The sequence below is a fragment of the Trachypithecus francoisi genome, unplaced genomic scaffold (assembly GCF_009764315.1).
Source record: "Trachypithecus francoisi isolate TF-2019V2 unplaced genomic scaffold, Tfra_2.0 Lachesis_group11, whole genome shotgun sequence".
Lineage (NCBI taxonomy): Eukaryota > Metazoa > Chordata > Mammalia > Primates > Cercopithecidae > Trachypithecus > Trachypithecus francoisi.
Window position 1 is genome coordinate 70,239,983 of NW_022681456.1, and position 15,683 is coordinate 70,255,665.

General features: G+C 42.3%; 1 protein-coding gene across 1 annotated transcript; it reads left to right on the top strand.

Annotated features, from left to right (window-relative positions):
• Positions 1-13,527: 13,527 nt before the first annotated feature.
• LOC117089826 (histone H3.3A-like) lies at positions 13,528-14,536 on the top strand. The gene has a single exon (XM_033221414.1). It carries the CDS (start codon positions 13,612-13,614, stop codon positions 14,020-14,022), a length of 411 nt encoding a protein of 136 aa, XP_033077305.1. The 5' UTR covers positions 13,528-13,611; the 3' UTR covers positions 14,023-14,536.
• The last annotated feature ends 1,147 nt before the right edge of the window (positions 14,537-15,683 follow it).

A 15,683-nucleotide genomic window follows, 5' to 3' on the forward strand; every position in this document is an offset into this window, starting at 1 on the left:
TTTCACTTAGTACTTTTACGATTTTTTGTTTGTTTGTTTTGGGATTTTTTGGTTTTTTTTTTTTTTTTTTTTTTTTTTGAGACAGAGTTTCTCTCTCTCGCCCAGGCTGGAGTGCAGGGGCACGATCTCTGCTTACTGCAACCTCCGCCTCCCGAGTTCAAGTAATTCTCCTGGTTCAGCCTCCAGAGTGGTTGTGACTACCGGCGCCCGCCACTATGCCTGGGTAATTTTTGTATTTTTAGTAGAAAAAGGGTTTTGCCATGTTGGCCAGGCTGGTCTTGAACTCCTGACCTCAAGTGATCTGCTCACCTTGGCCTCCCAAAGTGGTGGGATTACAGGTGTGAGCCATGGCGCCCAGCCTCATTTTTAATAGATACCTTTTACAAGATCTATCGTGTCTAGTCTCTTTTTATTTTATTTGTTTGTTTGTTTTCATTTTAGTACAGACAGGTCTCCCTATGTTGTCCAGGCTGGTCTCAAACTCTAGTCTCTTTTTGAACAATATAACGAAGAATTTACCTTGCCATCCTCGCATGGTTCAGGTGTTATTTGTGTTAAGTACTTTAAATCCATCCTTGCCAGTCTTAAATTTTTTTTATTCTTTTTTTTTTTTTTGTAGCGATGAGGCCTTGCTCTATTGCCCAGGCTGGTCTCAAACTCCTGGCCTCAAAAGATTCTGGCTGGGCAGGTGACTCAGGCCTGTAATCCCAGCACTTTGGGAGACCGAGATGGGCAGATCATGAGGTCAAGGGTTCGAGACCAGCCTGGCCAACATGGTGAAACCCCCGTCTCTACTAAAAATACAAAAATTAGCCGGGCATGGTGGCATGTGCCTGTAATCCCAGCTACTCAGGAGGCTGAAGCAGGAGAATTGCTTGAACCCAGAGGGTGGAGGTTGCAGTGAGCTGAGATTGCACTACTGCACTCCAGCCTGGGCCACAGAGCAAGACTCCTTCTCAAAAAAACAAAAACAAACAAACAAAACAACAACAACAAAAATTCTCCAACCTCAGCCTCCCAAAGCACTGGGATTACAGCCATCAGCCACCACACCTGGTTTTGTTAGCCTTTTTGTCTCACAGTTACCACTTGAGATATTTACTGACTCCTTTCAAATCAATTCTCAAATATTATGGACCTGATTTCTCAAAATGATGTGTCCAAAGGCGTGTCCCCTATCAGGTGTTTTCCCTGCAAGATCTAAAGAAAGTAGGGACTTTTAGACTTTGATCATTCTTTCATGTATCCAGTGGTCGGCTCTCTAGTTCTTAACTGTGTGCCAAACACCAACCTAGGAACTAGGGGATTCAGAGATTAACGCTGCCAGAAAGGATCGTACAGTCTATTATTGTATAAATAAATAATTACAAGCGGTACAATAATGCTGTAAGAGAGAGAAATACTCCCAGTCTTGGGAGCACTGGGGATGGAAAAACAGACTGCAAAAGAGGATTGGGTGTAAGAGTTCGCAGAGGAGTGGTATTTGAGCTGGATTTAAAGGATGAATAGTAAGTAGCTGGCAACTTTAGGGAGGAAAAGGGATGCATTCCAGGGAAAAGGAAGAGTGTTATACTCTAGAGGAATTGCAAATAGAGTGACAAGATATCTTCCACTAAGATACCAGATCTCTGATAGATGGTAAAAAATAATGTACAATTTTTAATATATGTATATACATATGTTAGCTGATAGTATGTGGACATTGTTAATCGCACTGCTTTTTTAAAATTTAATTTTTAGCAAGTTTTTTTACTTTATAACAACAGAATATATGTAAAGAAAATATGCCAATTTTTTTTTTTTTAGTTTTTTTTCGTTTTACCATACAGGCGGTTATACTATGGCACCCCTGGCTGCCCTAATTTCACGTGGAGCTGTCTTATGTAAGAGTGTACAGTGAAGAGAGAGCAGAGGCTGGAAAGGAAGGTCAGGGCCAGCTGGGAGAGTCCTCCTGTGCCATGGTAAGATCTTGGACACAGTTCTGCAGACAGCAGGGAGCCTTTTACGTAGAGAAGCATCACGATCAGATTTGTGTTTTATAAAGATAACTTTTGGCAGTGTAGAAGGATGGGTTAGCCATAGAGAAAGAGAGGCCAGGCAGACAGCCGACTTAGGTGATAATCATAGTCACATCTAAATGGGATTCATATCCATGGTGCTGTTGGGATTTGTTTCATATTTGCACCTGGGAAGGACAAGTTGACAGCAGAGATTGCAGCACCTAGAAATAAATTGTTGCCTGAGTCTAGACCTAAACCAGTGTGTTGCAAACAAGCCCCAGAGACAGGGTGCCTAGAGGTGAATCCTAAATCTGCTCTTTCCTAAGGGATCTGGTAAAAATTACTGTTTCTCTCTAGGCCTTAGTTTGTAAAATGGGTTACAGACTATTCTCATCTGTAAAATTGGTTAATGCCTAAGTCCTGGGGATATTATAAGCACTTACTGAGATGATCCTTAAAAGTACTTGTAGGCCATGGTATATACCCAGTGAGTATTAGTTATCTTTACTCTTATTATCTCAGTTTTACTCTTCCTAATAGAAAGCTATCTAAAAATCAGAGATAGGCTGGGCATGGCGGCTCATGTTGTAATCTAAATACTTCAGGAGGCTGAGGTGGGAGGATTGCTTGAGCCCAGGGGTACAAGACCAGCCTCATTTCTACAAAGAATAAATAAAGATCGGAGATAATATTTCATCTTTGATTTTATTATGGTGTCCAATACACAGTCAATAAAATGTATTGAATATTAATGCCACCATTAGTAGGTCACCATTTTACTGTTGTTGAAGATAGGATATACCCACTAAGGTAAGAATTTTGCACACATTCTCAGAAGAATCCTACATGGTGGACACCATTGTCCTCATTTTACAGATGAGGATCTGGAGGCTCAGAAAGTTCAGTAAATGTCTGGCCTGGCAGGGTCAGAATTCCAGTTCACATCTGCCTGTCTCCAAAGTAGGTACTCTTTCCAATTTTCCACTCTACTTCCTATGAACTGACGATTCCTTTAAACTTGTGAATTGAGTTCAAATAAGTAAAATGTGTGTGACTGAGTCATAGGTTTCTGTTGGTGGATCTCTTTTCTGATCCAGCTGTTTAGTGTAATGAACAAGTCAATTAGTCTTTCCATTATTTTCTTTTAACTTTTTTTTTTTTTTTTTGAGACGGAGTCTCAATCTGTCGCCCAGGCTGGAGTGCAGTGGCTGGATCTCAGCTCACTGCAAGCTCCGCCTCCCGGGTTTACGCCATTCTCCTGCCTCAGCCTCCCGAGTAGCTGGGACTACAGGCGCCCGCCACCATGCCCGGCTAATTTTTTTGTATTTTTAGTAGAGACGGGGTTTCACCATGTTAGCCAGGATGGTCTCGATCTCCTGACCTTGTGATCCGCCCATCTCGGCCTCCCAAAGTGCTGGGATTACAGGCTTGAGCCACCGCGCACGGCCACCTTTTTTTTTTTTTTTTTTTGACACAGAATCTCGCTTGCCCAGGTTGGAGTGCAGTGACGTGATCTCAGCTCACTGTAACAGCCTCCACCTCCTGGGTTCAAGTGATTCTCTTGCCTCAGCCTCCCGAGTAGCTGGGACTACAGGCATGCACCACCACACCTGGCTAATTTTTGTATTTTTAGTAGAGATGGGATTTCACCATGTTGGCCAGGCTAGACTCGAACTCCTGGCTTCTGGTGATCCGCCCGTCTAGCCCTCCCAAAGTGCTGGGATTACAGGCATGAGCCACCGCGCCCAACCAGTATTTCTGTAATTTTCATTTTTCAGATATTCTTTATCTTTCCCATAGTTAAGAACCCATTTCAGTTTACAAAATTGGGTATGGAGAATGCCTGTGATTTAAAATCCAGAAAGCCAGGGTGACCCAAGTTTGGGAGACAGGCAACCCTGGTTTTGGCTCGCCAACCAGTTCTCTGTGACTTTGCTCCACCTTGTGGTAGCTCTTTTCTAGCTATAAAACAAGAAAGACTGCACTTGGCCGCAGAAAACCTGCCTCTCCCCTGCCACACTCCCATTCTTTAGGGACATGTGAGAAACCTGGAGTGCCTGATGGTTGGGACCACTGCTACATACTAATCCACTCTGTTATCTAGCATGGTCCTTTTTAGACCGCCCCCAAAGTTCCATATGTAGAAGTTAATTTACCACTTGACCATACGCCCTGGGATAAGTAAGAGTATGCACGGGGGTCCCTATAGCCACAAAATAAATCATGCACCCTACTGCAGCATCACTTTGGCTCAGTGGTAAATAAAATTATTTTCTAAAAATTAACACAAATATTTTAAAGAGTCATTGCCAAATTCACACAGGTGTTTTTGTTTGTTTGTTTTAGCTGTAGTTTTTTGTGGATTTTTTTTTTTTTTTTTTGAGACAGATTCTCACTCTGTCACCCAAGCTGGAGTACAGTGGCACAATCACCTACCAGGTTCAGGCAATCTTCCCACCTCAGCCTCCTGAGGAGCTGGGACTACAAATGTGCACCACCACATCTGGCTAATTTTTGTGTTTTTTTTGGTAAAGACCAGATTTCACCACATTGCCCAAGCTGGTCTTGAACTCCTGAATTCAAGCAATCCACCTGCCTGAGCCTCCCAAAGTGCAGGATTACAGGCATGAGCCACCAGGCCTGACTAGCTGTGGTATTAGCCTTTAGGAATTTCATGTCTGGGGCCGGGCGCGGTGGCTCACGCCTGTAATCCCAGCACTTTGGGAGGCCCAGGCAGGCGGATCACCTGACATCGGGAGTTAGAGACCAGCCTGACCAACATGGAGAAGCCCCATCTCTACTAAAAATACAAAGGTAGCCGGGCATGGTGGCGCATGCCTGTAATCCCAGCTACTCCGGAGGCTGAGGCAGGAGAATCGCTTGAACCCGGGAGGCAGAGGTTGTGCTGAGCCAAGATCTTGTCATTGCACTCCAGCCTGGGCAACAAAAACAAAGCTCTTATCTCAAAAAAAAAAAAAAGGAATTTCATGTCTGAAATGAGCCGTTCTGCTACTCCTCTTAACATAAAGGATACACTCTCCCCTGCCAATATTCTAGGTTTTATTTCTGGGTCCAGCTAGAGCTTCAGAATGCAGATTGCTCTGCACACCTATTTTATATTGTCGTGATTCTGTAACCCTTTGGCTTCTCAAATGACTTGCAGTATTGGTTTCAGTGGATTGCATTTTGGTATCATGTCTTGGGACAATGTGTTACCGAATATGACCTTAACATTGATAGCATACATCAGAATCACTTTAGGAATGTGTTTCAGATTTGGACACATGGGATCTACTTTACCCTTTTTAAAGTGACACTTCTCAACTTTGATGTGCATACAAGTCACCTGGGGATCTTGATAAAATGCGGTTCCGATTTCTTCTGGAATGAGGCCTAAGATCCTGCTTTTTTCATAACCTCCTAGGCCGTGTCAATAATGCTGTCATAAAGACCACATGTGGAAGAGCAAGGAAACATTAGGGTCTGAATTTTGGGTGCCTGGGAAGTTCTCATGTGATTCTTATGCATGAGAATCTTTGCTCAAGGCTAAGGGATATTAAAATAATATACAAGATTTGCTGCATGTACTCAAGTAACACTGATGACATTATCAATACTTTTGTTTCAATTTAATGTGTCCTTAAGAACCTGGAGGATTTTCTCAAAGATTATTATTACTATTTTATCTGTAAGATAGAGATGATTACCCTAACAGGTTGTGGTAGGCACTAAGTGCAAAGTATATATAAAGCACTCAGCACCAAGTCTGGCACAAATAAATATTGGTTGTCATTGTCATTGGTATTACTTCAATGTAGAATAAGAAGGTCTAAATTTATAGTAAAATCATTGCAGTTGTCAAGGACCTTGTAGCTTATTTATTTGTCCTATTTACCTTCTTGTTGGAACTTTCTATGTTAGTTGAGGATTTCTTTGATATTAATGGACTTGCTTTGTAGCCTATTATTAGCTTACTGTAGGTCCACACTTTATTATACACTACCTCAAATATTTTATAGAATGATTTGTATAGTCTATTCAATTATAATCAACAGATATTTATTATCTATTAAGTTGAACCACATAACATTGCTGATATTTGATCATTTGACATAAAAATGGCGATACTGGCCGGGCGCGGTGGCTCAAGCCTGTAATCCCAGCACTTTGGGAGGCCGAGACGGGCGGATCACGAGGTCAGGAGATCGAAACCATCCTGGCTAACACGGTGAAACCCCGTCTCTACTAAAAACTACAAAAAACTAGCCGGGCGAGGTAGCGGCGCCTGTAGTCCCAGCTACCCGGGAGGCTGAGGCAGGAGAATGGCGTGAACCCGGGAGGCGGAGCTTGCAGTGAGCTGAGATCCGGCCACAGCACTCCAGCCTGGTGACAGAGCGAGACTCCGTCTCAAAAAAAAAAAAAAAAAAAATGGCGATACTATATTATTCAACCCAACATTGTGAGCCCCGCACTTTGTGATTGGTGTGAACAAAATCCAACAATAAAAACCCACTTCTGAATAGATTTATGCAGGGTTCAACTGCACAAATCTAAGGAAATCCCACTCATTCATAGGTTGGATTAGTCCAGAGCAGTTTGCCAGATAGTCAATCAAGAAATATTAATTATTGTTTTAAGAGAAACTTGGCCCATAATTTAACAGCAGCTTGCCTAAATGGACCGTATAAATTTCCATTTTCCCTCTTTTGGCAGCAAAATAGTAAAGACAAGCTGTCAAATGATCTTGCCAATTCCATTCTGATGCACTTTCCCTGGCAGAAAAGAGGATGGAATGAAACAATAAAGGTGAGTTTTGATGAGGCCCTGAAAGGATTGGTACAGGAGAGGCTGATGAAAGACAGGCGGAGAGAGAAAGGACAAAAAAGAAAGAGGTAAAGAAATGGAATGTCACAGAGAGAAAAGGCAAAAGAGAGCAATGAATTGAATGATTATTCAAAATGTTCAATTGTATAATTTAGCTCCCCTCCCCCCAAAAACACTTGTCTCTGATTTTCAAGAAAACTAGTTAAAGCTAAAATAAATCAGGGCTTTAAACTCTTTTGTTTTGTTTCAGTGAAGCTGCTCTATAATATTTTTAGCCATCTGCTCAAAAATCACCTGTTCCCACTTTGCACAAATCATTTTTAAAACAGAATTTGCTTTGCTTAATGTCGTATTAATAACTTCTAAACACCCACACATAACAGCCTTCTCATCAGAGCTACTATTTTCTGCTTTTGAAATCTACTACAGCTTCCCATGTGGCTCTGCACAATATAAGCAGAATATGAATATTCAATGAACCCATCCTGATGAAAGTATTAAATCCCATCACTTACACACACACAAAAAAAGATTGTATTATTTCTCAGAGGAAAACAGCCAAAGTTAGACAAGAAATGGCAGTTGTAATTCAGTCGTCAGAGTTAGAGATAAATTGGTATATAAAGCAAGCTGTAACAAAAGATTTATTATACCAAGAAATACATGTATCTCCCTAATGCTTATATTTTAGGAGATAAATGACAGACTCCTTCTTTTCTTGCCATTATACTTTGGCAGCAGACATTTTGAGGCTGCCTAATTCTGTCACCTCTTCTACAAAGAAACAGTCTGTGGCGTTAGTCCTCATTTTACACACAGATCTGCTGTTAGTGAGTGTGCAAGGGAAATCTAGTGTTGGTAGAGTCCTATTTAAATGTAACAGAGACATTTGTTCTTTGAAAGAATCTCATGGTATCTATCGCCTTTCGTAAAGGAAAGAACATTTTTGGAAAACAATTATCACCTGTCCTAGATTTTTGGTATAAATTTGAATTCTTATGAAGTAGGTCTTTCTTTAAATTAGCTGTTCTCAAACCAATCAGAACCAATGCTTTCTTAAAGAAATAAAAGCCATAAATTATTGCATTTTAAAAGCAGTTTCAAGTTTACAGAAAAATTGGGCAGAATGTCCAAGAGAGTTCCCATAAACTTCCTTACCCTGCCATTTCCCCTATTCTAAACATCCTGTGGTTGTGTGATACATTTGTTACAATTGAGAGTCAATATTGATATATGATTATTAACTGAAGCCCATAGTTTACATTAGGGTTCACTCTTTGTGCTGTGCATTCCAGGGATTTTGATAAATGTATAATGACATGTATCCACTAAAACAGTATCATACAGAAGAGTTTCAAGGCCCTACTTTTACAGAATTTGAACCCTCTTCCCGCCTTTTTTTTGTTTGTTTGTTTGTTTGAGATGGAATTTCGTTCTTGTTGCCCAGGCTGGAATTCTCCTGCCTCAGCTTCCCGAGTAGCTGGGACTACAGGCAACCACCACCATGCCTGGCTAATTTATTTTTATTTTTTTTGTATTTTTAGTAGAGATGGGGCTTCACCATATTGGTCAGGCTGAACTCCTGACCTCAGGTGACCCGCCCACCTGGGCCTCCCAAAGTGCTGAGATTACAGGCGTGAGCCACCACGCCCAGCCTGAAATCCCTTTTTATAATAAAAATTTTGTAACATTTACTATTCTAAAAGAGAACTTATAGAAAATAAAATGAGACGTATGTGGTGGCTCACACCTGTAATCCTAGCACTTTGGGAGGCCAAGGCAAGAGGATCACTTGAGGCCAGGAGTTCGAGAGCAGCCTCGGCAACTTAGAGAGACCCCTGTCTGTAGAAAAAAAGAATTAAACAAACAAAAACAAAACAAAACAAAACAAAACAAAACTAGGTGGGCATGGTTGCACGTACCAGCAGTCTCAGCTACTTGGAAGGCTAAGGCAGGAGGATTGTTTGAGCTCAGGAGTTCAAAGCTGCAGTGAGCTAATGTGCCATTGCACTCCAGACTGGGTGACAGAGTGTGACCCTGTCTCTTAGAAAAAAAAAAAAAGCAAGAAAAAAAATATGTCTGTATCTACCTTGTATTTTTCTTCATAAAGTCAATATTTAACTGTAACATGGACACATTAAAAGAAAGTAAATCATGAATAAATGATATATGTTTAAATATGCAAATACTCAGAACTGCTACAATAGAAAACTTAATGAAGCAGTCAGAGGCTTGTATCTACTTATAACTAATAAATTTAGATATAAGAGAAGCAGGACAGGCATGGTGGCTGACACCTGTAATTCTAGCATTTTGGGAGGCCCAGGTGGGCAGATCACTTGAGCCCAGGAGTTTGAAACCAAGCTGGGCAACACAGTGAAACCCCATCTCTACAAAAAATCAAAAAATTAGCCGGTGTGGTGGCGTTTGCCTGTAGTCCCAGCTACATCAGACATCGGAGGCTAAGGCTGAAGGATTGCCTGAGCCCAGGGGCAACACAGCAACACCCTGTCTCAGAGAGAGAGAGAGAGAGAGAGAAGAGAGGGAGAGAGAGAGAATCAGACCAGAATATACCCTAAAAAAAGAGAGAGAGAGAAAGAAGTAATAAGACCAGAATATATTCTATACAGGATTTACAAGGGAGGCTGAGGTGGGCGGATCCCTTAAGCTTAGGCGTTCAAGACCAGTCTGGGCAACACGGTGAAGCCCCGTCTCTACAAAATATACAAAAATTAGTTGGGTGTGGTGGTGGGTGCCTGTTGTCTCAGCTCCTCGGGAGGCTGAGGTGGGAGGATCACTTGAGCCTGGGAAGCAGAGATTGAAATGAGCTGAGATTGCACTGCTGCACTCCAGCCTGGACAACAGAGTGAGATCCTGTCTCAAACGAACAAACAAACAAACAAATGTATAAGGCAATAAAATACAGAGGTATGTGTGAATGCTTAGATGATTTAAATCATTATTTCACACACACGAATACCTGGTGGGATAATCTAACATTGGACCCATCCACTAAATGCTAATATCCTTTCTTCCTAAAATATTATGACAAGCCAGAATACCCCCTTACATGTCCAAAGAAGCAATTCAGCTTCCTTTGGCCCCTAAAAAGCAATTCTACTTCTACTGAAAACACACTATTAAAAGTCTGTGCAATATAGAGACTAGCATCACCCTTGTTTCCTTGGGGCTTTTTTTCTGAACAATTTTTCCTGGCCCATCATCTGAATTTTTTTTTTTTTTCTTGAGACAGAGTCTCACTTCGCTGTCCAGGCTGGGGTGCAGTGGTACAATCTCAGCTCACTGCAACCTCTGCCTCCCGGGTTCAAGCAATTCTCATGCCTCAGCCACCCGCCACCATGCCTGTCTAGTTTTTGTGTTTTTGGTAGAGACGGGGTTTCACCATGTTGTGAGCTGGTCTCAAACTTCTGACCTCAGGTGATCTGCCCTCCTTGGCCTCCCAAAGTGCTGGGATTACAGGCATGAGCCACGGCACACAGCCTGAATTTTTCTTAAAAGACCTCACAATTCGATGTATGTCTTATTTCATATGCTGTGGGCCAGCCTGTTGCGTAGTGAGGAACCTTCATTCCATGGGATGCAAGATGATCTATTGGAGTTTGGAAAGACAATATTGCAATGTCTATGTTCTTTATTTAGTTCCTATTTTTAAGTACATTGTATTTTGTAAATAAAGCATTACCACAGTATTACCTGCATTTAGTTTATAAAAATAAGTATGCATATATTGAGATAGCATGTTCAAAATTTTTTACTGATGGAGTTATGATAAAAAATAGTTTGCAAGGCCGGGCGCGGTGGCTCAAGCCTGTAATCCCAGCACTTTGGGAGGCCGAGACGGGCAGATCACGAGGTCAGGAGATCAAGACCATCCTGGCTAACATGGTGAAACCCCGTCTCTACTAAAAAATACAAAAAAAACTAGCCGGGCGAGGTGGCAGGCGCCTGTAGTCCCAGCTACTCGGGAGGCTGAGGCAGGAGAATGGCGTGAACCCGGGAGGCAGAGCTTGCAGTGAGCTGAGATCCGGCCACTGCACTCCAGCCTGGGCGACAGAGCGAGACTATGTCTCAAAAAAAAAAAAAAATAGTTTGCAAAACCCTTTCTACAAGTACACTTAAATACAGAGTAGCAGACACAACTTGTCTTTGACTTCGGCCACATCTTATATCCTTTCAGATTCCTGAGGTACCAGCAGTGATTCTTGTTTTGTTGTTGAGATGGAGTCTCGCTCTGTCACCCAGGCTGGAGTGCAATGGCACTATCTCAGCTCACTGCAACCTCCGCCTCCCAGGTTCAAGCCATTCTCTTGCCTCAGCCTCCCGAATAGCTGAGATTACAGGCACCCACCACCATACCCAGTCAATTTTTTGTGTTTTTAGTAGAGACGGGGTTTCGCCATTTTGGCCACACTGGTCTCAAACTGCTGGCCTCAGGTGATTCACCCGCCTCGGCCTCCCAAAGTGTTGGGATTACAGGCATGAGCCACCGCACCTGGCCTCCAGCAGTGATTCTTGTTATTTTGGGTGAGGTACATTTGTGATAGACATGAGGGCCCTTCATGACTGACCTCTGTAACAATCCAGCCACCACTCCTCCCTGCATCGGCTCCCGCCGTACTCAACTCTTACTGCTCCTGTGTCTTATACCCCCCAACCACCTTCACATTTTTGCAGGGACTGTGCCTCTGCTTCAAACCATCGGGGGGAGGGAGTGGAAATTTTCCCCTATGCTCTTAGGTTCATTCTCTAGAGGTGTGCAAGTTAAACTGATAAAATACAGATTCGCTGGAGGAGAAAAAGTTTATTCGTATGCACATAATAGCTAACAGAAGAAGTAGTTAGCTCCCTCATGGTTAAAGTTAGAGGCTTATATGCCTAATTTAGTAGGAAAAAGGGAATGGAGAGAAGAGGCTTCTCTGGGAAGAACCAGTAAGTTTCTTTAGGAAAGACAAATGAGATTTTAGGTGAGCAAATGGGAAATAAGAAAGTTGTGATGTGTTTGTTTTTGCAGGTGCAAGTGGTCTTTCCATCTTCCTCATAGCCATGACAATCCTCTGGAGAAGAGATTTATAGTAGCCGCCTTTTCCCAGAAATTGCTGCTTTGATTCAGATAAGAAAAGTTCTGAGAGGCTTCTTCTTTCTTGAGTCTCAATAGTCTTCAGCATAAAGTAATCTTCATACCAACTCTGGAGTTCCAGGTTCGTCCCCACAGAACACACACACACATACACACACACAACACATGCATGCTTGCATACATACACTATACCCACCCTACCGACATTGTTTTGCCGGCTAATGTCTTTATTTATTTGTTTGCTTATTTTATTTTTGAGACAAGGTCTCAAAATACATGTCACCCGGCTGAAGTGTAGTGGTGCCAACAAGGCTCACTGCAGCCTCGACCTCCTGGCCTCAAGCAATTCTCTCACCTCAACCTCCTGAGTAGCTGGACCCATAGGCACATACCACCATGCCTGGCTAATTTTTTGAGATTTTCTCCTAGGCTCCAAGTCATCCACCTGCCTTGGCCTCCCGAAGTGCTGGGATTACAGGTGTGAGCCACTGTGCCCTGCCTTTTCGAACTTTAAAACTCTGCTATAGCATCATCCTGGGAAAAGTTTCCCTTAACACCCTTCTCCAGGCCACATTAAGTCCCCTTCCAATGGCTCCCCAGTACCTCAGGTATCACTTGGTCAGAGCACTCGCAGCACTATGTTCTTGTTATCTATTTGCCTGATCCAGCTTCTGACCTATAAATTGATGAAGCATGCTTGAGTACTCTTCCTGGCATATGGTGGTTGCTCAATAAATGTCTGTCAAAAACATGAATGGACCAGGTGCGGTGGCTCACGCCAGTAATCCCAGCACTTTGGCAGGCCAAGGCGGGTGGATCGCCTGAGGTCAGGAGTTCGAGACCAGCCTGGCCAACATGATGAAACCCCATCTCTACTAAAATATACAAAAAGTTAGCGAGTTGTGATGGCACACACCTGTAATCCCAGCTACTCAGAAGGCTGAGGCATGAGAATCACTTGAACCTGCGAGGTGGAGGCTGCAGTGAGCTGAGATGGCACCACTGCACTCCTGCCTGGGCAGCAGAGTGAGATTCTGTCAAAGAAAGAAAAAGAGAGAGAGAGAGAAAGTTGTATGAATGGTTATATGGTTTGAATATTTGTCCCGCCCAAATCTCATACTGAATTGTAATCCCTAATGCTGGAGGTGGGGCCTGGGAGGAGGTGTTTGCGTCATGGGACAGATCCCTCATGGTTTGGTGCTATGTTTGTGATAATGAGTTCTTGCAAGAGCTGGTCATTTAAAAGTATGTGGCACCTCCCCTCCTCTCGCTCTCTTTTTCTCACTTCTGCTTTCCCCATGTGATATGCCTAGTCCCCTTTAGCCTTCCAACATGATTGTAAGCTTCCTGAGGCTTCCCTAGAAGCTGAGTGGATGCCAGCACCATGCTCCCTGTAAAGCCTGCAGAACTGTGAGCCAATTAAACGTCTTCTCTATAAATCACCCCATCTCAGGTATTTCTTTATAGCACTGCAAGACTAGCCTAATACAAATGATAATATCATTTTGGCAAACTGCATAATTTGAGTACCGAATTCTTTTCAGAGGACATTCCTTGTATTTAAAAACTTGACTTGAATTATGTTCGCAGCCGCCGCCGCGCCGCCGTCGCTCTCTAATGCCAGCGCCGCCTCTCGCTCGCCGAGCTCCAGCAGAAGGAGAAGGGGGTAAGTAAGGAGGTCTCTGTACCATGGCTCGTACAAAGCAGACTGCCCGCAAATCAACCGGTGGTAAAGCACCCAGGAAGCAACTGGCTACAAAAGCCGCTTGCAAGAGTGCGCCCTCTACTGGAGGGGTGAAGAAACCTCATCGCTACAGGCCTGGTACGGTGGCGCTCCGTGAAATTAGACGTTATCAGAAGTCCACTGAACTTCTGATTCGCAAACTTCCCTTCCAGCCTCTGGTGCGAGAAATTGCTCAGGACTTTAAAACAGATCTGCGCTTCCAGAGCGCAGCTATCGGTGCTTTGCAGGAGGCAAGTGAGGCCTATCTGGTTGGCCTTTTTGAAGACACCAACCTGTGTGCTATCCATGCCCAACGTGTAACAATTATGCCAAAAGACATCCAGCTAGCACGCCGCATACGTGGAGAACATGCTTAAGAATCCACTATGATGGGAAACATTTCATTCTCAAAAAAAAAAAAAAAAAGTCTTCCTGTTATTGGTAGTTCTGAACGTTAGATATTTTTTTCCATGGGGTCAAAAGGTACCTAAGTATATGATTGCGAGTGGAAAAATAGGGGACAGAAATCAGGTATTGGCAGTTTTTCCATTTTCATTTGTGTGTGAATTTTTAATATAAATGCAGAGGTGTAAAGCATTAATGCAAGTTAAAATGTTTCAGTGAACAAGTTTCAGCGGTTCAACTTTATAGTAATTATAAATAAACCTGTTAAATTTTTCTGGACAATGCCAGCATTTGGATTTTTTTAAAACAAGTAAATTTCTTATTGACAGCAACTAAATGGTGTTTGTAGCATTTTTATCATACAGTAGATTCCATCTATTCACTATACTTTTCTAACTGAGTTGTCCTACATGCAAGTACATGTTTTTAATGTTGTCTGTCTTCTGTGCTGTTCCTGTAAGTTTGCTATTAAAATACATTAAACTAAAAAACAAAAAACAAAACAAAAAAACAAAAAAAAACCTGACTTGATCAGTTTTTTCTAATTTTTGAGAATTGTGGAATTGTAAATACATATAACATAAAATTTACCATTGTCAATTTATCATTGCCAAGACCAGTGTCAAGAAACATTTACTCCATGTTTTCTTCTAGGAGTTTTATGTTTTAGATCTTACACTTAAGTCTTTAATCCATTTTGAGTTAGGTTTTTGTGAGTGATGTAAGATGAGGTAGACAGATTCTGCCAGTGCCATTGTTGTGTAGGAAAAAAGACAGATTCTTGGTGCTTCCTGCTCTGCCATCTTCTCAGAGTCCTTCCCTTAACTAATTTTGATGAGGTTAATATAGCAAAATGAAGAATGATGAACGAAAGTAAAAGACAAAGAGCTATGACATGCAGGATGAAGGTAAGATGGATTGCATCTACTGAAATGCCTTTAGCTGAAGTCTCTGAGAGTGAGATCTGTGATGTGCTAGGCAACTGTGGTGTAGGAGAAAGACCCCCTCATTGGGAAGCAGAAGATCTGAGCTTCGCTTCCAGCTCTGTTGCTTTACTCTTTGACCCTTTGTATTCTCGCCTATGAAATGGGGAAAGAATATGTAACTTAAGAGCTGTAGACAGAGAAAATGTATTTGAAATGGCACTGTAAACTTCAGAGCACTGTACAGAGTGTGAAGTGATTTGTGAAAGCAGCACAGAGAACTTGATTTAACCAGACACAGAAGTACCCGTCTTTCCAGGCAGTGGAAGCATTTTCTGTGAAGGTGCCTGGGGAGACATCAAGCCCTTCAGTAGTTCACTTGCTGGGAATGCACTCTTACTTTTTTTTTTTCTTCTTTTTTTAAATTTCAATAGATTTTTTTGGAAACTGATGTTTGGTTACATGGATAAGTTCTTTAGTGGTGATTTCTGAGATTTTGACCCACCTATCACCTGAACAGTGTACACTGTACCCAATGCATAGTCTTTTATCCCTCACCTGCCTCCCACCGTTTCCCCTGAATCCCCAAAGTTTATTGTGTCATTCTTATGCCTTTGCATCCTCATAGCTTAGCTCTCACTTATGAATGAGAACATATGACATTTGGTTTTCCATTCCTGAGTTACTTCACTTAGAATCATGGTCTCCAA